This window comes from Camelus bactrianus, chromosome 11, assembly GCF_048773025.1.
Source record: "Camelus bactrianus isolate YW-2024 breed Bactrian camel chromosome 11, ASM4877302v1, whole genome shotgun sequence".
NCBI lineage: Eukaryota > Metazoa > Chordata > Mammalia > Artiodactyla > Camelidae > Camelus > Camelus bactrianus.
This window is the reverse complement of record NC_133549.1, coordinates 22671071-22693549: the sequence shown is the minus strand read 5'-3', so window position 1 is coordinate 22693549 and position 22479 is coordinate 22671071. Positions and strand designations below refer to the sequence as shown.

At 37.1% G+C, this 22479-nt stretch overlaps 1 protein-coding gene across 3 annotated transcripts in view; it reads left to right on the top strand.

Moving 5' to 3' along the window:
* Positions 1–22479, top strand: part of ZRANB1 (zinc finger RANBP2-type containing 1) — a 54942-nt gene that overhangs the window by 26821 nt on the left and 5642 nt on the right. For 2 of the 3 annotated variants that reach the window (XM_074373425.1, XM_074373424.1), the window contains 5 exons: positions 14151–14338; positions 18260–18413; positions 20511–20582; positions 21077–21275; positions 21840–21960. In XM_074373425.1, coding sequence (XP_074229526.1) covers positions 14151–14338; positions 18260–18413; positions 20511–20582; positions 21077–21275; positions 21840–21960 — 734 coding nt within the window. Of the gene's footprint in view, positions 1–8399; positions 8523–14150; positions 14339–18259; positions 18414–20510; positions 20583–21076; positions 21276–21839; positions 21961–22479 lie in introns of all 3 variants that reach the window. The other variant, XM_074373426.1, reaches the window with a different exon arrangement.

Here is a 22479-nt window from a genome sequence, read left to right as displayed (position 1 = left end):
CTAGTTCAGTAAGTACTCCTTAGCCTTAAAAATTATTAATTACTCCACAGGTATTTTATTGATGATTTATCTGAAAACACAAAACATTAGGTATCTTGAGAAGTGAATTATTAATGATGAGTTAATCTCCAAATTTGTATTATTTTCTTGCCCAGTACTTGACTTCCTTATAGGTGCCTCTCCCCACCTTCGTTGGGTATTCTCTGATTTACATGGCTGATTTAAATAGTGTGGCAGGCAGAATGACATACTCTGGCCCTCCAAGATGTCTAAATCCTAATTCCCATAATCTGTGAATATGCTACTTTACATGGCAAAAGGGATTTTGTAGATGTAGTTAAGGACCTTGAGATGGAGAGATTATCCAGATTATCTAAGTGGGCCCAGTGTAGTCATGTGGTTCTTTGTAAGTGAAAGAGATGGGAGGATGAGGGTCACAGAGGAGAAGCAGAGGTTTTAGTGATTCGAGGTCATGAGCTAAGGAATGTGGGCAACATCTAGAAGGTAGAAATGACAAGGGTCCCCTAGCGCCTCCCCATGGAGCATACTTTGATCTTAGCCCAGTCAGACCCATGTGGAACTAATGACCTTTCCCAATTTTAAGATAAAAAATTGTATTGTTTTAAGCCTAAATTTACAGTAACTTGTTAGAAGCAGCAATAGGAAATTAATACAGATAACATTAAAAAAATTACAGATAGCATCTTGTAGCATCTATGACAATTTCAGAAAAATTTAACTTAACCTTCGCTGATTCAGTGAGTAAACAGGAGTGTCTGTTTTGTTATATAATGAGGGAAGTTGAGGCATAGAGAGGATTACTGACTTGCTGAATATGATGTAGCCATGTTATTAATCTGTTTCTGGACAAAGATGATTATAAGTGTGTTTGTAAGGGAAAACTTACTTCTGTGTGTCTCCAGCCTTGCACTACATTCATAGCACTAACGGCCACCAAATGTGTGTGAATATGGGAGTGGATGGGGGCAGATTCCGAAGCCAAGCAATTCTCAGATTCTCCAGACACCAGCTAGGTGTCCCACAATTTAACTCAATTCTGACACTGTCTACCTGGAAATAGCATCAGATCTTGCAGAGTAAGGACTCAGTTTCACAAGACTGTCTCCCCTGCCCCTTCAGATGTCAGTTGGCTAGTCCAGGTTGTCACCTGTGTTTCTGATTATCAGCTGTAAATTGTAGGTTCCTGCAACCTCCTCCTTCAATTAGTTTGTTATAAGGATTCACAGAAAACATTTTACTTACTAGATAACTGGTTTATTATAAAATGATATAACCCAGGAAGAGCCAGGTAGAAGAGATGCACAGGGCAAAGGAAGGGGCTTCCCATGCCCTCTTGGCTGCCACTCTCCCAGTACCTCCACATGTTCACTGATCTGGAAGCTATCCAAGTCCCATATTGGGGATTTTTATGGAGGCAAGATAGATTAAATCACTGGGCACTGGTGATTGTGTCAGCCTCCAGCCCCTCTCCCGTCCCCAGAGGTTCCAAGCCTCTGGACACAGGGTTGGTTCCTCAGGCAACCAGCTTCCATCCTTAGGGGCTTTCCAAAAGTCACTTCATTAACATAAACTCAGGCAGTTGAAAGAGGCTTGCTGTTTTATGAATAACATAAATAACTCCTATTTCATCTTCACCATCCTGGAGCTATTTAGGAACTAGGAACAAAACTAAATATTACAACAGAAGATGCTTTTACAGCTTATATAGGAAACTACAAGGGTAATGTGCCAGGAACAGTAGATGAAGACTAAATATTTCTTATTCATAGTGTATTTTTTGCTTGATATTGTGGAAAGGAGTACTGTTACTGGAACTTTTGAATGATGTCTGATACCTATAAATACTGATACTTTCAGTCCTTTTTTCCAGGTCAGCTAAGTATGTATGCCTATATGAAGTTGATTGCTGTGTCTCAGGGTAATCTGTTACTTGCTAATATTCCTCAGCATTCTGTGGCTAGGTCACATTATTTGAACTTGAGTTTTTGTATGGCATTTCTCTAGTAGTTGTTCTGTTTGCTTTGCTTGTGTTTACCTGTACTTGGTATACCGCAGCTATTTGGACGGTCTATTCTCCATTTTTAGAATTTTCCCTGCCCTGTGGAATTGCTTCTCAAAATCACCGCTTCTGAGTTGGTAGCCCAGTAGCAGATCTATGTTCTAATATTTATTTTAGAGATCACCTTCTGGGAGGTTAGAGGAAGCTAATGAATCTGTTAACTGCTTTGATAGGTTTATTTTAAGTTATGGTTATTTTTTCAATGCTGGGTTTATTCCAGGATGCTAATGGACTATTTTGTTTTTATTAAGAACTCAATTTTATATCGACACCAGACCATTCTACTGAAAGGTGCTCTTAATGTCCCCTTTCCTGTAATACATTGCTTTACAGATGAATGTTTGCAGAGCCTGAAAAAAACTGCTTTTCAGTCTTTCACATTTAAAATGATTGCATTTTTTAAACATTTTTTTAAAACAAAAATGGTTTGAGTTGAAATATTCTATTAAGAGCTTTTAATAGAATCCAAAATATATGCAGACTCCTTGCAGCAAGTCTCTGGCACTGCATCCATAAAAGGAAAGTAAGCTGCTAGAATGCTGGCAATGCCTTGTATGTCCTTGGTTAGCTTTGTGTGATACTCTTACGTGGGATGTGTGTGTGTAGCTATGAAAACTGTGGTGTCTTTTCACTCCATACACATTCTTGGTTGTGGATCTCCTTCCTCTCCAAGGTAGTTGATATTACAGGTGGTAGTAGAATTATTTTTAGCACTGTGAAAGGAGTATTATCTTCAGCTGGTTTCTGTCTTGATTTTCTTCAAGTTTCAAAGGATTTCCTTATGCTTTTGGAACTCTGGATTTAAAATAGTATTTTATGTCTTGGTTTTTAAGTATATTGTGGTTATTTCACAGCAATAAGAAATTCTAATCTGTAGGTAATACACACACATTTTATTTTCCCTGGCTGGTTCAGTCTGACTTTTGAAAGAGCTTCCTGACACCTGGGGTAAAAAAAATCTTCCAGGGACGAGTGTGTCAAGGCAAATGGATGGCAGTGAGCCTGAAATAGAGCTCTGGCAGTGTTCTGGTTGCCTTTAGTCTGTCTGAGACCTAATTCCTGGCTTTTAGGAATGATTGATTACACAGGCCTGCCAACTAATAATGTGCCTCCTAGGCTGAGAAAGAGAATGTACCTGGTGATTCTTGACTGCATGATACTAAGTTTGAATATGCATCATTGATTTAGTAAAGGCTTTCATTTTTTAAAAGCACTATAATAAATGAACACATTGAATTATGAAATCCAAAAGTATTGTTTAAATACTAAGTGTAAAAAGATGTGTTTATACAATAGAAAACTTTAGTTTACCATGAAATAACTAAACATTTATTAAACTTTGCATATGGTTGTAAGAATCAAGCGGTTATAAAGAGTTCATAAAGAAAAGCAAGTTTCTTTTTCTAATCTCCACCTTCAGTGCTGCTGTGCAGAGATGTTCTTCCTCATCAACCTTTCATTCTGAGAAATTTCAAAACCTATAGAAAAGTTAGATAGAATACATTGAACACCTGGGGGAGGGTATAGCTCAAGTGGCAGAGCACATACTTAGCATGCATGAGGTCCTGGGTTCAATCCCCAGTACCTCTTCTAAAATAAATAAACCGAATTACCTCCCTCCCCCACCAAAAATTTTTTTTAAAATAAATAAATTAAAAAAAAACTAATGTTTGTTGTTAGACAAAGGTGAAAACATAAAAATACATTGAACACCAAATGCCTTTGACCTAGATTTTCCAACTGTTAGCAGTTTGCAGTATTTGCATGCTCTGTCTCTATTTGTCTGTGTCTTTCTGTATGAGTTTTTCCTGAATCACTTGAGAGTTAGCTGCAGGTATCATGACATTTTGCTCCTAAGTAAATACTTCAGCATTTTATGTCCTAAAAACATATTTCCCTACGTAATCATGCAGTATAATTATCCAGATGGTCTAACATTTGGAGTCTATATTCAGTTTCACCTATAGTGTCAGTAATATTGCTCTAACCCTATTCAGTCAAGGATTATACATTTTATTTAGTTATTTGTCTGTTTAATATCCTCTAATCTAAACAGTGCCACAGGTGGTTTTTGTTTTTATTTTTGTTTTTTCATTTGCTCTTCATGACATTAACAACACCAGAAGCCAGGCCATTTGTTTTACAGACTAAGCCTCAATTTAGATGTGATTAGATGAAATTTAAACATTTTTCTTTTTGCAGGGAGGGAGGAGCACTGCACTACTGCTCCTAAAGCAGGACCTCTAGTATCTCTGAATAATGTCCTTTTACTGCTTTTTCCTTTTTTAAAGGTTTATTTTAGCTGTGGTAAAATACATGTAACAAAATTGGCCATCTTAACTATTTTTAAGTGTACAGTCCAGTAGCTTTGGTATATTCGCATTGCTTTGCAGCCATCACTACCATTTATCTCCAGAACCTTTTCCATCTTACAAAACTGAAACTGTACACAGTAACAATAACTCCCCATTCCACCTTTCCCAGCTCCTGGCAACGGCCATTCTAGTTTCTGTTTTGAATTTGACTACTCTAAGTACCTTATATAAGTGGAATTATACAGTGTTTGTCCTTTTGTGACTGCTTATTTATTTCATTTAGTGTCATGTTTTCAAGGTTTATCCGTGTTGTAACATACTTCTGAATTTCCTTCCCCTTTTTAAAGTTTGAATGATATTCCATTTTATTTATATACCACATTTTGTTTATCAATTCATTTGTTGATGGACATAACAGTATTTCTTGTTTTATCAGATTTGGCATTATATACTGACTTCCTGTAACATGAGAGTTTAGTTCATTTTTAAATGATAAAAGCAGAGCATACTCATTGTAGAGTATGTCAGAGGTAAGAAAAACTACCAAAAAAAATAGTTTATAGTATCACTATCTAGAGGAAATCTCTCATTTTTTTGTATTTTCAGTTTTTTACATTTATTTTTATGTAATTGAAATAAATTATACTTTCTTTTTTGTTGTTGAATTTTGAAGTAATTAAAATTATTTTCATCTTTTAAAAATGTGTAATATGACATTGAGTTGCCATCCTTTAAGTTAACCTATTCCTTATTATTGGCCTCTGGGTTATTTGAAAATTTTTTAGTCTGATAGTGTTTTGATGAACAAAATTGTCAGCATTTCTAATGATTTTCTTAGGTTCCCAGAAATGGGATAATAGGATCAAATGATATAAACATGTTAAAGGGTATTTTATCCATATTGGTAAATTGCTGCCTAGACGGCCTGTACCAGTTACATTCTCATAATCAGGATAAAAGGGTATTTTATCCATATTGGTAAATTGCTGCCTAGACGGCCTGTACCAGTTACATTCTCATAATCAGTATAACAGTATAACAGAGTATCTGTGTAGCTGTATCTTTGCTTACATTTGTTTTTAAGGGAGGCAAGCTGTCTCATTTAATTAGTCATTTGAATTTTTTGTCTGTGAATTGTTGATTTATATCTTTTGTCCATTTTTGGTGATTTTATCAAGTTATATGAAGTCTATATGAATATAAATAATACATGTATTGAAAGTTTGTACCAGTCATGTTTGTTGCAAATTTTCTTTCCCTTTTTCTGTGGGGAGAATTATAACACTTTACTTTGTCTTTCATAGTTTTTTGGATTGAACAAAGGATTAAAATATTTTTCCAAATAATTTCCATTGATACTATTTATTAGGTAATTTCTTTCCTCATTGATTTGGGTGGTTCTGTCATACATAAAATCATTCTGCTTCATTTGTTTTGAGGCTCTTTATTTTGATGTTTGTTTTTTATGTCAGTATCACACTTTTGCTTAAATAACTATGGCTTTATTAGATATCTTAAAATCTCATAAGGCAAATGTACATCTTGGTTCACCGTCCCCTTGCTTTGCAAAATTGTTTTTATTTTCACATTTTCCTTATTTGTTCATCCCTTCATTTATGCATTCACACAACTGAGTGTGCTCCCAAGCACCGTAAAAGAATCCGTGGCTCTCATTGAACTTGTGGTCTGGTGAAGAAATAATTTAACAAGTCTATACAGTGTGATAAGTTGAGGATATGAAGTGTGGGGTGCTAGAGGAGGACTGTTTACCTTAATCTCTTTCGGAGATTTGGAGAGCGCTTTCAGGAAGAAGTGACATCTAAGCCAAAACCTTAGAGAGAAAAGGGAAGAGTCAAGAGGGAAGTGTATTTGTTTAAGAACCCAGCAGCAAGAGATCATGGTCCTGTAAGTGCAAGAAGTTAGTAGAGTTGGAGTGTAGGGTGTGAGCTGTGAGAGAGAAGCTGCAGGGTGGCCTGGACCTTCCTAGGCCTGTTAATCTGGTTAAGGATTTTAGCTCTTAATGTAAGAGCAGTGGTAAACACTTGGAAGGAGACTGCCTTAATCTGATTTGTAGTTTAGGGAGCTTGCTCTGGCCATAGCCTGGAGGCGACACTGGGAGAGTGCAGCCCTGGAGGTGAGCAGACCATCTAGGAGGAGATAACTTCGATCCAGGTGTGAAAGGGTGCAGTCTTGACCTTTAGGTCGAGGCAGCGGAGACTGGGGTAAAGGAGATGTATTGGAGAAAGGCTTAACAAAGATAGGATGGGGAAAACTTAAAAGAACTGATATTGGGGCTGAGGGGAGAAGAAGTTAAAAAAGATAGGCAGGTTTTTGTTTGGATGCCTGGGCTGGATAGCAGTGTCATTTTCCCTAAACATAGAAGACATGAAGCTCAGTGTTAGACGCGATACACAGTGAGGATGTCTAATGGGTTGTTGGATATATGGGCCTGAAACTTGTGTGGGGGAAAACTGACCGTGCAGTTTATGTGGATAGTTGTGGGGCCACGAACATTTACTGAAGCTGTAGAACCTTGTTTTGCAGTAGCAAGTTACAAGGACTTTCTTGTTTTGTGCTTCTACTTGAGGATCTTATCATGATGGACTTTGAAATATCTCTTCCAGTTTGGTGATTCTCTGTTTTAATTCTGTCGGGATTTTTTGGCTAGAAGAAGAGTTATATGGATGTAATACTAATAGTATAAAGTCATGTCGTGAGAGGTTTTGCTTTTATCTGTTCCCCCCCACTGCCTCTGCCCCTCTTAAAATGCTCATCTACCCTCTAATTTTCTCACTTGTGAAAGAGAGTGGCTAGACTATTCAGTCCCTCTGCCCCAGGCTTAAATAGTATAATTCTAAAAGTCTAAAATTTAGTTTCAAATTCAGCCAGGATACATTGACAGTATAGAAGATGAAATTTTTACTTGAAGTCGGAAAACCTTTGAGGACTTGATTTCAGTGCCGAATGTGGTTTCGACATATACAGTATTTTGACTGGAACCTCAGATTTTTAAAAACCTTAACTTATATCACTTCAGTTGACTTTTTGGCGATATTTTAAGTAACCTTTGTAATTTAAATTACATTCATTTTTAACCCATTAACGTTGGTCCTCATCTCTAACCACCTTCCCGAAGATTACTTTGTGGCACGTTCCTTTATATCCTTCCATTGTGCTTTCAGCGGTAACTTCCGAATGACAAGATGACCTTTCTTACGCAGGTATCTGTCAGTTCAGGTGTTTTTTCATGACTTTGGGGATTTATATTTCCACAGCAGTTCAGGTGTTAATCTGATCAGAGATGTAAGGAGAGGTAAGAGCTGCAGGTATAATTTGGCCTAGTTTGTCATGATTAATTATAGAAATGTAAAGCCCTTAATTAGAGATTATTTTGACTTCCCTATTTGAATCTTTTGTTTTTCTAAAGAGGTTGTTTTTATAATGGAGTGAGTTTACTGAATGAATTGAATAGAAACTCATCTTGATAAACTATAGATTAGATGATGAATTTATTTCCAATTTGTGATTTTCATCTCTTGGTTTTTGGAAAGGTTATTGTTCAATAGCACTATTGTAGGAATAGAAATGATAGATTTTAACTTGTTGCCATTGGTTATTATGTGAAAAATGCATCTCGGAGGTGATTTGTTTGGTCTGCTTAAACTGTTTTTGAGATTTTCATTGAGTTTATGTCTACTTAAGATGTACTTAGAAATATTGAGGTCATTTTATTTAAAAAGCATCTCACGTTGAGTATTGAAAGAGATTGCTGTGAGTAAGCCAGGTTCGTCATTAAAGTACAGCCATGTGGTTAAGAGTACGAAGGAAAAGTGTTGCTGGGCGGTGTAGTTTCTTCTTGAATATGCAAAACCAGTTTAATTAATTAAACTCTGAGTAGAGGAGAACTACCCAGACATCGTAGCCAGGCACACCTGCATCTTTCTACTGACCATGGAAAAGGACATTCTGAACATTACCACTTAAAACTAACTTTTCTCTTTAAGGGCTCCTGAAATTGTGCCAGCTGACTCCAAGTCCACCCTGACCCCACAGCAATATACCATGCTGTGATGTCACAGCTACCATAGAACTCCAGGGTAGTGTTGAGCTGGCCCATGTGGGCTCAGGTAAGTCCTGGCTTTTTTTTTACCATTTGGCATTCTTTTCAAAGTTAGTTACGTTATGATTTTATGTCAAAATAAGGCAAAACTTTGAAAACTGTGCCATACATGGGGGAAAAAATAAGTCTGTTTTCTAAATATCTATGAGCCAGCTCCATACTCTAACCAACGGAGTTCCATAGTAGCTGTGAAGTCCCTAGTGAGTTGTGACCTGTGGCTTCAAAATACGTTAAGTTCTATTTCTGGCCCAACTTACAGAACAATATGAGCTTTTTTTTTTTTTTTTTCAACTTCATTTATTCTTAAGTCTTCATGTTTTTAAAAGTTTATTAACTTTCCTTTATCTGTATATACCGCTACTTAGCTAGTTGTGTATTTCATTCAGTCAGTTTTGAATATATAATGATACTGCAGGTTAGTTTTATAAAGTTAATTTTCTCAGAATGTCTTCGGCTGTCTTTTTAATTTGCCTTCATGGGATGGAGGAGGAAGGGACAGAATGGATACTACATACGTTTGTTAAATTTTCCAAAAATGTGTAAAGAGAAAGATGCTTCAGTTACTCTTGGAGATAGTGTGAGATGTCAGTAACCTAGAAGCATACGTACATCACCTCTTTCTCTTCTGCTGGAACTTTTCTGGTTTTTTTTTTCCTGGTCTTTGTTACATTATTAAGTGATGTTTTACCACTTAGATTTATTTACTCTTTTCCTACCTACCAACCCTTTTACCTTCTTGCTTTCCTTTTACCTACTATTATTAAAAGGTGGTAAAAATGTAAAGTGAAGAACTCAAAGACATTTTCTAAGTTATTTTGCGTATAATCTAATACTCCCCCCGCCGCCCCCCAAGTAGAAAACATGTTGTAGCTAAAATGGTTCAGTATAGGCCAGATCCATTAAATACTGTGTTTGCAATGAAAACCCACCTGTGAAGAAACTTTAATCACTAGCTCCCCTTGAGCAGTATGTAACAGAGATACAACAAAAATTTGGACAGTTCACAGTGACATTCTTATGAAATTTGATTTGTAGTAAATTTACTCATCATAGCTGAAAACTCAACAGTAACTGAAACTCTGAACTCTTATTTATGCTTAATGAAAAGAATGGAATTATATATTCCCAAAATCATTAGACAATAAACTTTTAAAAGTATTATTTTGTCCCTATAAATTTGTGTGTGTGTGTTTTTTAATAGTCTTATTTCTTTTAGAGCAGTTTCAGGTTCACAACAGAATTGAGCAGAAAATACAGAGTTTGCCCATAGCCCTCCCCACCCACACATACATACTCCCCTACCCTCAACATCCCTCATCAGTGTGGCGTACTTGGTACAATCAGTGAACCAACACGGGCACATTATCATCAACCAAAGGCCATAGTTTGCATCAGGGTTTACTCTTGATGTTGCACATTCTATGGGTTTTGACAAACGCATAATGACATGTAGCCACTGTAGTATCATACAGAGTAATTTCATTGCCCCTAAAATCCCTTGTGCTCCATCTATTCATTCTCCCCCCCTCTCCCCAGACTACTGGAAACCATGGTCTTTTTATTGTTTCTGTAGCTGTGCCTTTTCCAGAATGTCATTTGGTTGGAATCATACAGTTTGTAGCCTTTTCAGACTGGCTTCTTTCATTTAGTAATATGTCTTTTAAGTTTCTTCTGTGTCCTTCATGGCTTGATCTTTTTTTTTCTGCACATGTATTTTTTAATTTACATATATGTACTGTTCATTGTTTCTAAGAACATAAGAGCTTTAGCTTTTTAAACTTGCATAGTTACCAAAGGAGTAAAGCCAATCAAAATAAAAATTAACTCAAAAAGATACATACACCCTGCTATTAACAGCATCATTATTTATAATCGCCAAGATATGGAAGCATCCCAAGTGCACACCAACAGCTGAATAAACAATGGAGATGCAGCACATGTATATTTATGTAATGAAATACAACGCACCTATAAAAAAGGTTATTTTTTGCCATTTGTGGCCCTTCATTTTTTTTTTCACTTCAAAAACCAGAATTTTATAATTGGCAGAGACATTCCCATTACATCAAAAACAACAAAATACCTAGACGTTAACTTAACCAAGGAGGTTACCTATACTCTGAAAACCGAAATGACACAAAGAAATGGAAAGATTTCTTGTGCTCTTGAACTGGAAGAATTAACACTATCAGAATGGCCACACTACCCAAAGCAATCCACAGATCCAATGCAACCCCCATCAAAATACTCAGTGACATTCCTCACAGAACTAGCTAGAACAAATGATTCCACAATTTATAAGGAACCACAAAAGACCCTGAACAGCCAAAGCAATCTTTCGTAGATTTTTTTTTTTCTTTTTCTTCTTTTTCTTCTTTTTTCTTATGGTTTGATGACTAGAGAAGGTCCTTTAACATTAGTTGTAATGCTGGTTTGGTGGTGCTGAAATCTTTTAGCTTTTGTTTATCTGTGAAGCTTTTGATTTCTCCATCAAGTCTGAATGAGAGCCTTGCTGGATGGAGAATTCTTGGTTGTAAATTTCCCCCTTGCATCACTTTAAATTTGTGTTTTTCATGTTCTGGAAGGTTTGGAGTTTTATATGCTGTGAAGAATAGAGAACAGACTGTTTAGTTCACTCTCGTTTTCTGCCCTCCTGTGTATATTCCATGCGAGGGGTGGGCAGCACTCCCTATTTGCAGTTTAATGAAGAGCTTATGGTTAGGGAAAATGATTGTTTTTGATATCTGGGATTAGGCCAAATAGAAATCCATTTTGTGTGCATATATACCAGCTTTATTGAGATAAAATTCACATACCATGTAATTCATCATTAGAAGTTCTGTATGTATTAAACACACTTAGTTTGAAAGCAAACTGGAAACCGTAGTTCCAAGGCACAGTTGCTAACTTTGTTGTGCTGTTTGGTCTGGACTCCTCCCCACCTTTGGTTGCACTAATTAGCTTCTAATTACAGGAATCCTTCAGAAGCATTGCAGAGGTAATGAATTATTTAAAAAAATTTTTATTTAGCAGGCGAGGTAACTAGGTTTATTTATTTATTTTTAGGGGGGTACTGGATGAACCCAGGACCTTGTTGCATACTAGCATGTGCTCTACCACTTGAGCTATATCCTCCCCCAGGAAGTGAATTCTTAAGCAGATATTTGTAAGATGAGATTCAGCTATGTGATGAGTTAGCGAAAAATAGTGAAGACAGGAATTTGGAAGATCTCCCTTTTCTATAACCAGAAATGAAGTTAGTTGATGTTTGGCTTTAGATTACGTCATCTTTATCTTTGGGAAACAAAAAATTTACATGTACGCACCCACACATGAACACGTGCGCGTATACACGTGCTGTGCAGGTCTCCCTCTTTATCTTTTAGGTAAATTGGGCAGAGTTTTTGGTCCTTGGGTTGCCTTTGGAAGGGCTTAGAATATTTCTTACGTCATACAAAGAAATTTTATAAATACGTATTTTTGGATTAAAGCTGAAAACTGTAAAGGTGAGGTGATAGTGCATGCACCTGGAGATAGTCATAGTTTTGATAGGACTGAAGTGGAAAGTAGTTGCTTTCATAAGGATATACTGTATACACAAAAAGAAATGGAATAGGGCATGCTCAGTTCTAAAAAAATAAACATTAAATTATTCAGAAAGTTACTAGCCTTACTAGATTATTCTCATCTGTTGATTAAAACAAGTTAAGCAGAAACACAACATTGTAAATTAACTATACTTCAATTTAAAAAATGGTTATAAAAATTTAAAAAACTATTGGGTATAATATAAGCTATAAGGATATACTGTACAACACAGGAAATATAGCCAATATTTTACAATAGCTGTAAGTGGAGTACAGCCTTCAGAAATTGTGAATCACTCTGTGGTATACCTGTAACTTACATAATACTGTACAGCAATTATACTTCAATTAAAAAAAGAACTTTTTTTAACACTTAGAAAAAAATTAAAAGTTAAGCAGAAATTTTAGATTTCTTTGTGTACTTGGCTCTTTGACCATAGATTTGTTTTCATTTCAAGTAATATTTTGTATCTATTCTTAAGACTTGCCTTTTTAAGAAGATTCGCCTCCCTTGTCTCATGCCAGCCTTATTACATTTAGCCCTGATGGCTTCTCCAGGGCACGATGCCTCATCATGGTGTGCTGAAGTCTTTATGTACTGGAGGTGGGGACTGCAGTTGTCCTTAGGTGTCTCAGTATATTGAGGACTCTGTTAGCCCTACCCTGCTTTGTAAGTAAAATTTTCTAAAAAGAAGGTATTCTCATTTGAAATCATGGGTTCTTAACCTGAAAAATACATGCTTCAGGGACAGGGATTCATTTTTCTGGGGACAGGATCTAGATTTGCAGAAGGAATCTTTGACCCCAGAGTTTATAGCTCACGAATGTGATGAAAAAGGACGGTTTTGAGTATAGGAATCATGTTTTTACTGTCTTTGTGTTTCTTACGTTGCCGGGCATGTCGCTGTGCCTGCCGTGGGTATTTGGTGCACATGGGAATTATCATTTTAATGCTTTGCTACTTTTAGTAATGGGGTGGGGGTTGTCGCATTTTCCAGTCTGTTGTACTCTAAGGAATAGCTCCTATATATCTAATTCCTAAATCAGAATTAATAGCAATTAAAAATACTTTTTTTAAAGTACAGTAACTTTAAGCTAGTATTAGCATTTTTTGTAACAGATTTTTCTTGATGTAATTTAGGAAACACTTAAAATGAGTCGGTCCTACAGTCGGGGGTGTGTGTGTGTGTGTTTAACTATTTGTGGTAAATTTAAAGCTAACCTACACTTTCATTTTTTTCCCCAAGGCTATTTATTATTCATAGATGTACTGTACTGTTTAGTAAATAGAATTATTGTCTTAACCTAACATTAATTTGTGTGAAGATGAATAACAGTAGGAACAAAGTTCGTTATAGATTTGGGAAAAAATACTTGTTTTACATCTCTACTCCCCAACTGGTTTATAAAGTTTTATTTTAGCATACTTTTGTTCAAAATCATATAGTTTAAGTTTTACTGTATTAATAATAGTGGGCATAAGGAAGACTTGGCTAAGAGAAATTCTGAAATCAAAATATTGCTAACTTTTACTTACATTAAAAATGGTTTTAACTGCCCTAAATTGCTTCAAAGCTAACAAAACAGCAGTATGGAAGTCTCCGCATTTGTTTTGATGCCCCTTTAAAAATGCAGTGTAGGGGGCGCAAGTAGCCCAGCACCAGCAGGAAGCACACCCCTGTCCGCTTGCTTTCTGCAGAGCGGGGTCAGAGCAGGGCTTCGTGTCTCTTGTGAAGTCTAGTTGCTCATACTGCTAGATTATTGATCTTTGATTCAATTATATGTTCTGATAATTTCTCTAAACCTCACCAAGAGCTTGGAGCCAGCACTGATGTGATGGTAAGTGCCTAACTAGGCAGTTCTGGTTCTGGAAAGAAATGAAAGGGAGAGGAACCCTCTCTAATTTTCCTTATGTTCTTTAGGACATTTAAATGATGGCTCGGGATCCAGGAAGCACAGAGAATCAGAGTTTAGAGTGAATGCTACAGGTGTATGATTTTTGAAGAACCATTGAATTAAATATTTTTTTGTCTTGGTGCTTGTCCTAGGGGTTGTAGAAGGTGATTTAGCTGCTATAGAAGCGTACAAATCATCAGGAGGAGACATCGCCCGTCAGCTCACGGCGGATGAAGTGCGCTTGCTGAACCGTCCTTCTGCCTTTGACGTTGGCTACACTCTGGTGCATCTGGCTATCCGTTTTCAGAGGCAGGACATGCTAGCAATATTGCTTACAGAGGTGAGTGTGGCATTTTGATTAAACATTCTTTTATGTGAAGGAAATTTGTTCTTTAGTTTTCATTTTGATATAATGTTTCTCAGTTCTTGTATGTTTTTGATTCTTCTATCCTCTTGTAAAAATGACATTAAACTTAAGAGACTTCAACAAAAGTATATAATTTTTAGAAGTATATGTTTTTAAAACAAGGCATTTTGCCACAATATTTGATTTATATGTTTGATTAAAAAAAACTGGGACATATCTGTCATTCATTTATTCATTCAACTAACATTTATTGAGTATCGACTGTGTGTGAGGCACTGTGCAAAAAAGAACAATAGTTGTGAATTCAGTTGGCTCCTCCATCTCTGAGTCTACAGAAAAGGTGGCAAACAGGTACAGTAATTCTGTAGAGCGTGCTTTCGTAGATGTACGTGCCAGAGGTTGTGGGGAGAGCTTGAGAACAAGTTTTGAGGTATCTTACCTTCTGACCCACAGCATGTAACATTTTAGCTAAAGGCAGTAAAAAGGCTTTGAAAGGGGTTAGGTAGAGGGGCAGGAAAGTGACAAGTTCAGAGTGTTTTGGCTGCTGGGAATTAAAGAGAGGGGCAAGATGGTTTAGGAGATCGTGGCGGTGGTGCTGGCAGGAGTCCTGCGGGCACAGTGGTGGCAGTGGAAAAGGAAAGAAGTGGGCTGGTTTGAGAGAGATGCTGGTGGTGTAGTCAGAATTAAGTGGATAGATTGGATATGCAGCGTAATGGTGAAATAGGGGTCAAAGTTGATTCTAGGCTTTCTGGGTTAAATAAGATCGGTGTTACAAATGTTAAGAGATTGCAGTGAGTCCATTCAGGATGTGATTGTATCAGCCAGGTAATTTTTAATGATAAGAGAAATAGGGTAAAAGTGCAGAGAGTTAGATCAATTGTGGATTCAAATCTGGTTTGGTCAGTATACATCTTCTGCGTATACTTATTTGCATATTCAACTTCACCAGTATCTGAGAACATTTATATACGAAGTGAGGGGGGATTAAGAGTTATGAAGGCAAGATGAAAGCATGATTGAGCTGGCTAGCCATTGTGTTTAGTTTGCTAGGAGTCTAGTGTAGCCAGGGGCACCTGGTAGACTCAGGAAGGGGAGGGCTTGAGAGACTAGCTGTCTAGCTGTACTGAAAAGAAAGGGCAGACTTACTGACTGTAAGGGAGAAGGGGACTGTTTGAAAAGCAGCCGTGCGATGAGAGGGACCAGAGTTCTGGAACGTGAGATGGAGCGGTCAGAGGCAGCTTCTGTAGTGTCTGAGGTCTTGCTGCGTTAATGTTGTGATGCCCAGTTGTGAATTGGAAGAGACAGCATGTGGAGTTATAGTTGCTGGTGGTAGCCAGAGATGAGAGAGAAGGCAGCTGTGAACCAAGGCTCAAGTCTTTAGGGTATACACAGGTTCCCCTTATCAGGTAAGAGGACTATGAGAAGGTTCTGGAAGGGCTGGCATAAGTCACTGCCTCCTAAGAGCATTCTGGGGACTAGCAACAGGAAGACAATAGAACGCCAGTGTATTTATTATTTACTGCTGTGTAACAAATCCCCTCAAAACTTAGCAGCTTAAAACAGCAGACCCTTGTTACCTTATAGTTTCTGAGGGTAAGGAATCCAGGAGCAGCTTAGCTGAGTGATTTTGGCTCAAGATCTCATGAGGTTACAAACTGTCAGGGCTACAGTTGTTAGAAGGCTCGACTGGGGCTAGAGGATCTGGTTCCAAGTACACTCATGTGGTTGTTGGCAGGAAGTTTCAAATCCTGGTCGCCTAGGCCCTCTGCAGAACTCCTTGTGATGTGGCAGTTGGTTTCCCTCGAGCTGGTGATCCAAGAGAGGGAGGGTGTATGAGAGTGATTCCAGTGGAAGCTGCAGTGTTTTTTGTATACAGCCTAATTTAGGAAATGATATACCGTCATTCTTGCCATATTCTAATGGGGCACATAGACCAACCCTGGTACAACATGGGGAGGTGGAAAGGAGGCTTGTTCTAGGCAAGGAATGAAATTGGTGATGGAATTTAGTTTCAGTGGAGTAGGCTCTCCAAAGAACAGAACTGAAGGGGCCAGTAGGGAGATAGGAAGGAAGAGAGTACGAGTCTGGGCTAAGAGATGTGTTTGTAGAAAGGGCACAGAGCCTAGTACTTTGGGGATAAGAACAAGAGAACATTACGTTTTGGAAATATGTATCTGGGGCAAGGATTTCAGTTGAATTTTAGATCATGGACCCTGTTTGATGGAACTACGGACTTTTCAAAATACTGTTTTTAAATGCATAAAATAAAGTTTTTAAATGCATAAAATTCAAAATACTATTTTTAAATGCATAAAATAAATTTCCACTTTATTATTTTATGCATACAAGGAGATTGTATTGAAATATAGTTATCAAAATATAAACTTCTGATGTATAAGAAACAGCATTTTAAATATAGTCAAGAGGTTAGTGAAAATAGAAGGATTTAAATTTAATTGAAATTCCTATTCTAGTTCATGGACCCCTTTCCCAAGTTCATAGGCCCTAAGTTAAGAACCAGTAGTCTAAGGAGGTGGTGGGGTTGAAAATACTGGAAGATGAGAGGTGTATGCGTGAGGATGGTGGGGGAAGGAGGAAACTTAAAGACCATTCACTGGCTGTAAGGTTTCTCTTGCGGTGTTTGCAGTTTTGGGTTTTAGTCCAAGTTGTTTTTGAAAAAAAAATCTTTCCCACATTTTTGGAAAGGGGCTGAGGGGTAGCAGATTGGAATAAACTGTTTTTAAATTTACTTTTGGATTCCATTTTAACGCTGTTACTTGAGAAATAGTTATATTCTAAAAATATTTAATATTTGGCTTTCCATAATTTCAGTGTTGCTTAGATTGGGTTCATGGAGTTAAGATGTGGTGATAATTTCATTGTTAGTGGTAATCTTGGCCAGTAAATTTAGGAGAATTGAATTTTTGTGTAGGGGTTTTCAGAATAGCATGTCTGATGGTTGTGTTGGGTATGCAGGGTTTTTGAAACACTGTTTACTTACCTTAATAGCAGTTTGGAAGTCTGCATTCAGGAAAGTCATTCAGGTGAGTGGCTGCAGTCTGTAGGGACAGCAGAGAACAGAGCTGACTGGCTCACTGAGGTCACACCAGACTCATTTCCTCTCAACTTTGATTTCAGAATCAAAATATTATCTTATATTTAAGATAAATATCTTCACATCATTTGTTGTATTCATTACTTAAAAAGGACAGGAAAGGTCTGGCTTGGAGGTTCTCTGTAGTGCTCACGACACCAGTGCTCAGATTTCATTCCTGTCGGGTTGTACTACTTCAGAGGTTTGTTGTCTGTCCTACACTTGGAGAAGCCAAGTGCTTTTTTAAAAAAAAAATTCGTCATTATAACAAATATGGCAGAGGGATTTGAGGTCACTGGGAACAAACCCTGTAAAGATATCATGCTTTCTTTATTCTAAGTCAGGGTACTTGACATATTCTTAATAGAGCAGAAGGGTGGTTTGTACTTTCCTCTTTTTCCATGAGCTGGAATTCCCTGTTTAAAAATGTTTTTAATTGGGGATATGATGATGACTATTCTTACTTAGTTTTCCGTTCTCCGTTCCCCTTCTATGATGAACCTTTGTGAACAACTTTGTTTTACATAAATTTTTATCTTTGTATATTTCCTTGGGATAAACTCCACTAAAAAGTAGAATTACTGAGTCCAGAGGGTAAAGCATTTTTATTGCTCTTTTACGGGAAAATTGTACTGACAGGTACACTGTTGAGGGGCTAACACCCAATACCTCATTCATCTATTTAAAACAGTAACACCTTGAGTTACTGGGAAACTTTGGTCATTTCTTCTAAATACTGTTGTTTTCTGCTTGCACTGATGATAACTGAGATGTAGAGGAAAGTTTGTTTTGTATTTAAGGTGTCTCAACAAGCTGCAAAGTGTATCCCGGCAATGGTGTGTCCTGAACTGACAGAGCAGATCCGGCGGGAGATAGCTGCCTCTCTCCATCAGAGAAAGGGCGATTTCGCTTGCTATTTTCTGACTGACCTTGTAACATTTACATTGCCAGCAGGTAACTCCGAATCTCAGTGTGAAAATAAATTTCCACTTTATTATAAATTTTTTATGTCTGAATGAAAATTTTTCTGTTAAAAAACAGATACCTTAGGTATTATGTGTGGATCTTAAATTACTTGATTATCCTATTTATACTGGGGGTGACCAGTCCAAGGGCCATTCATAAACTAATGTTTTAGATCTGAGAGGAACACAGTGGATAGTAACTGACTTCTTTGTGGGTCTCAGATATCAAAGAAGAAAAAAATATTTTACCCATTTCTTTTTTTCTTTTTCCTTTTTTTTTTTTTTTTTAGAATATCAGTCTGCTTTTTTTCTTTTTCTTTTCATGTGTGTCTATTGTTTTTAAATTAGAGAACCGTTGGTTACCTGATACTAGAAGATAATATCAGAACATAGATTTTTTTATGGGTAGTCAAGTTATTTGAATCAGAGATACTGGCATTGTTTTGAAAATGTTATTACTTTCTTTCTCATTATTTCAATTTCTACTGTATCTGTGAGTCAACTTTTCATTTTTAAATTCCATGACAAGTGGAAATGTCTTCCAGGATGTTTTTTCATCCGTTAGCATTGAATAAAATGGACCCAACACCAAAAGTTTCTAAATAAAACTTACATTTTGGTTCTGAGTGTTTGGGACTTTTTTATATTCAGATGTAAAAGGGATATTTACAAATGGTAGGAAATAACAGCTAAGACTTTTAGAATCAAATTTAATTTGAAATGCACTTTATGTATTTAAATTTAATACCCCAAATGATGACTAGATTTTTATTTTGAATTGGTTTCGCAGTTAAAAACATTTTTAGTAAGGGTAACTTCTTAATCTGGACCACTCAATTAGTAAACTGAATACAGCATAGAGAATTTGAGGAAGATGACAAAAATAGGGATCTGTGTACCAAAATGAATTAACTTTTATAAGAGGATTCTAAAGTTTGAAATGAATAAGTCTGAGCAGAGGTTGAGAGTGTGGGGGGAAGAGGAACAGACAAAAATGTGTTTGTTGTTGAATATCAGATAGCCCTGTTCTGTTTTTGCTTTTATATCAACTTTATTGAGTTATCAGTGACATAGAAAATTGTAACATATTTAAAGTATGCGTCATGGTGATTTGATTCACACATACATCGTGAAAGGATTTTCCCCCATGTAGTTACTTAACACATCCATCACCTCACATTCATTTATTCATCCAATTGCTTGAGTGATTGATTGATTGATTGATGGAGGTGAGAACATTTTTCTGTTCTTTTAGCGAATTTCATTTGTACACTACGGTGTTACTGACTTGTCCCCATGTTTCACGTTAGATCCTCAGCCTGTAGTTTGTACCCTTACCTGTTTCTCCCTATCCCACCACCCTTGCCAACCACTTTTTTTTTAAGATTCCACGTGTAGGTGATGCCATGTAATAGTTGTCTTTCTCTGTTGAGCTTATGTCACTCAGCGTGATGTTTTCAAGGCCCTTCCGTATTGTTGCAAAGGCAGGATTTTCTTTTTTCTCGTGGCTTAATAATACTGCATTGTATAGATAGATCACATCTACCTTTCATTATTCATCCATTGATAGACACTTAGGTTGTTTCCGTGTATTGGCTATTGTGAGTAATGCTGCAATAAACATGATGGTACAGATATCTTTGATATCCTGTTTTCATTTCCTGTGGCAATACGCCAAGAAGTGGGATTGCTAGATCATATGATAGTTTTACTTTAATTTTTTGCGGATCCTCCATACTGTTTTCCACAGTGGCTGTACCAGTTTATAGTTCCCACCAGTAGTGCACTAGAGTTTCCTTTTCTTTGCATTCTTGTCAACATCTGTTATCTCTTTCTGGTGATAGCTATGCATAATTATTGATCTCTTTTCATTATTTTTGGATGGATCACAGTTTTGATAATGAAGTACAGAAAGGAAATATTTTACACACACACAAAATATACATGCATATTTTTTAAAAGAAGCTATTTGACAGCCTTCAGTGGAAAGGGTGTTGTTTTAGAGGAAGTTACTGTTAGATGCTGGTATCAAATTTTTTTGTTATAAGACATGAGAAGATCTTTTAAATCTGATTTTTCTTTGTAGATATTGAAGACTTGCCTCCATCAGTCCAAGAAAAATTATTTGATGAGGTGCTTGATAGAGATGTTCAAAAAGGTAAGCATGGAATTAGTATAATTTAACTTTGATTGATTTCAATAAACTTTTTGCTTTGCTTTGGAAGGTTTGAAGTAGTTTGGTGTATGGTCAACATGTTTTATTTTTACTTTAAATAGAAAATGTAAAGTTTTTAAGAATAGTGTGCTGTTAAAAATGCTCATTCACATCTCCTGTGAGAGTGAACAAACAAGGACAGTATAAAAGTTTTTAAACCTTGGTTTTCTATTTCCTGTTCTAGAATGAGTATATTTTCATATTAAACATTCCGAGAAAATAAATTATAAGGAATTTAAGAGTTCAGTAAATTATTTTAGAGCCTCAAGATATTTCAGCTACTCAAGGTTTATATTTCAGTTGATCGGAATTATTTAGGTCTTTATTAGTAAATTACATATAAACCTGTTAACATCTAGAGGATAGGTTATTTCTTCACTGAATATTTCTTAATTGTAGAGGCATAAAAATGAACATGTTATTTAAATTACTCATAGAGTTAGAAGAAGAATCTCCAATTATAAACTGGTCCTTGGAATTGGCTACACGTTTGGATAGTCGACTGTATGCACTTTGGAACCGGACTGCAGGAGACTGCTTACTTGATTCAGTACTACAAGCCACCTGGGGCATTTATGACAAGGACTCGGTGCTTCGGAAAGCCCTGCATGACAGCCTGCATGACTGTTCCCATTGGTGAGCTGGCATCCTTCCCTTTTGAATCCAGGAGCACGCTGGCCGAATCATTGCCTTACAGTGGTGGGATGCTTTTCGTCTGCTACATTTTCTGTGGCAGCTGGGGGGAGACAACTTTGACTTCGGACATTGAGACACTTTAAGCATCTCAATGGTTTTTACATATTTTTGTTGAGCTTTAAAATAGAAATAAAATAGTATCATTAATGGAGAAATGCAGTGTCTTTGATTTTACCCAACGTCTTAGTTGCTTTTGTGTGCTTTTCTTTTTAATTTGTAAACCAATAGTAACCAATTGAAATCAACTGTTCTCATTACTAGTGTTTAAAGTTTTGATGAAAATTGATGGGTGGTGAATCAGATTGTGTCTGAGGATGTGTTAAAAGATGTCTGCCTGCAGAATGGAGGCTAATTTTAATTTGAAAAATATACTGCAAGCCAGGTGAAATTAATAAAATGTTAATCTTCTCATGTGAATTGCTTAAAGACCACGTTAAATACATGACTGGAACATTAAATGTGCTGTTTATAAAAGGCTTCCTTGTTTACTATCTTGCTTTTCAGGTTTTATACTCGTTGGAAAGATTGGGAATCCTGGTATTCTCAGAGCTTCGGTTTACATTTTTCCCTGAGAGAAGAGCAGTGGCAAGAAGACTGGGCATTTATACTCTCTCTTGCTAGTCAGGTAAGAGCTCTTCTTGCGGCTTCTGTGAGAAAAGAAAGGCTCGTGGTCTGAATCCCTTGACTTGCGAAGACCATGCTGGAGGCTGTGTGGTAGGAAGGCAAGAGTGCTTGACTCGGCCCCAGGGGGCCCGGGTTCTGGCTGTGACTGCAGTCTTTCAGCTGTGTGACCGGAGGCACATCCTCACTGCAGAACAGAGAGGGCTGCGTGTTTCTCATGTTAAGTGATTAAAAAGCTGTCAGAATTGAAAATTGTACTTGATGGTTCTAAGCACTTAATTGAAGAGCAATCTGAAGAAGCATTTTTCCTCTCAGAAAGGTGGCCTTATACCTGTTCTACCTGCCCACGGGTTAGCTGCCATTCAGTGTCCAAGGGGCACCTCCCCAGAGTCACTGAGCTGGGGTGGGCTGTCCTGGGCTGGTGCCGAGCTGAGGCCCTGACGGTCAGGGTGTGCTCTTCATAAGGCTCCCTGGTAGCGAGACTGTGTCATGTTGCAGGCTGCGGAGGAGATGCTGGAGGAGG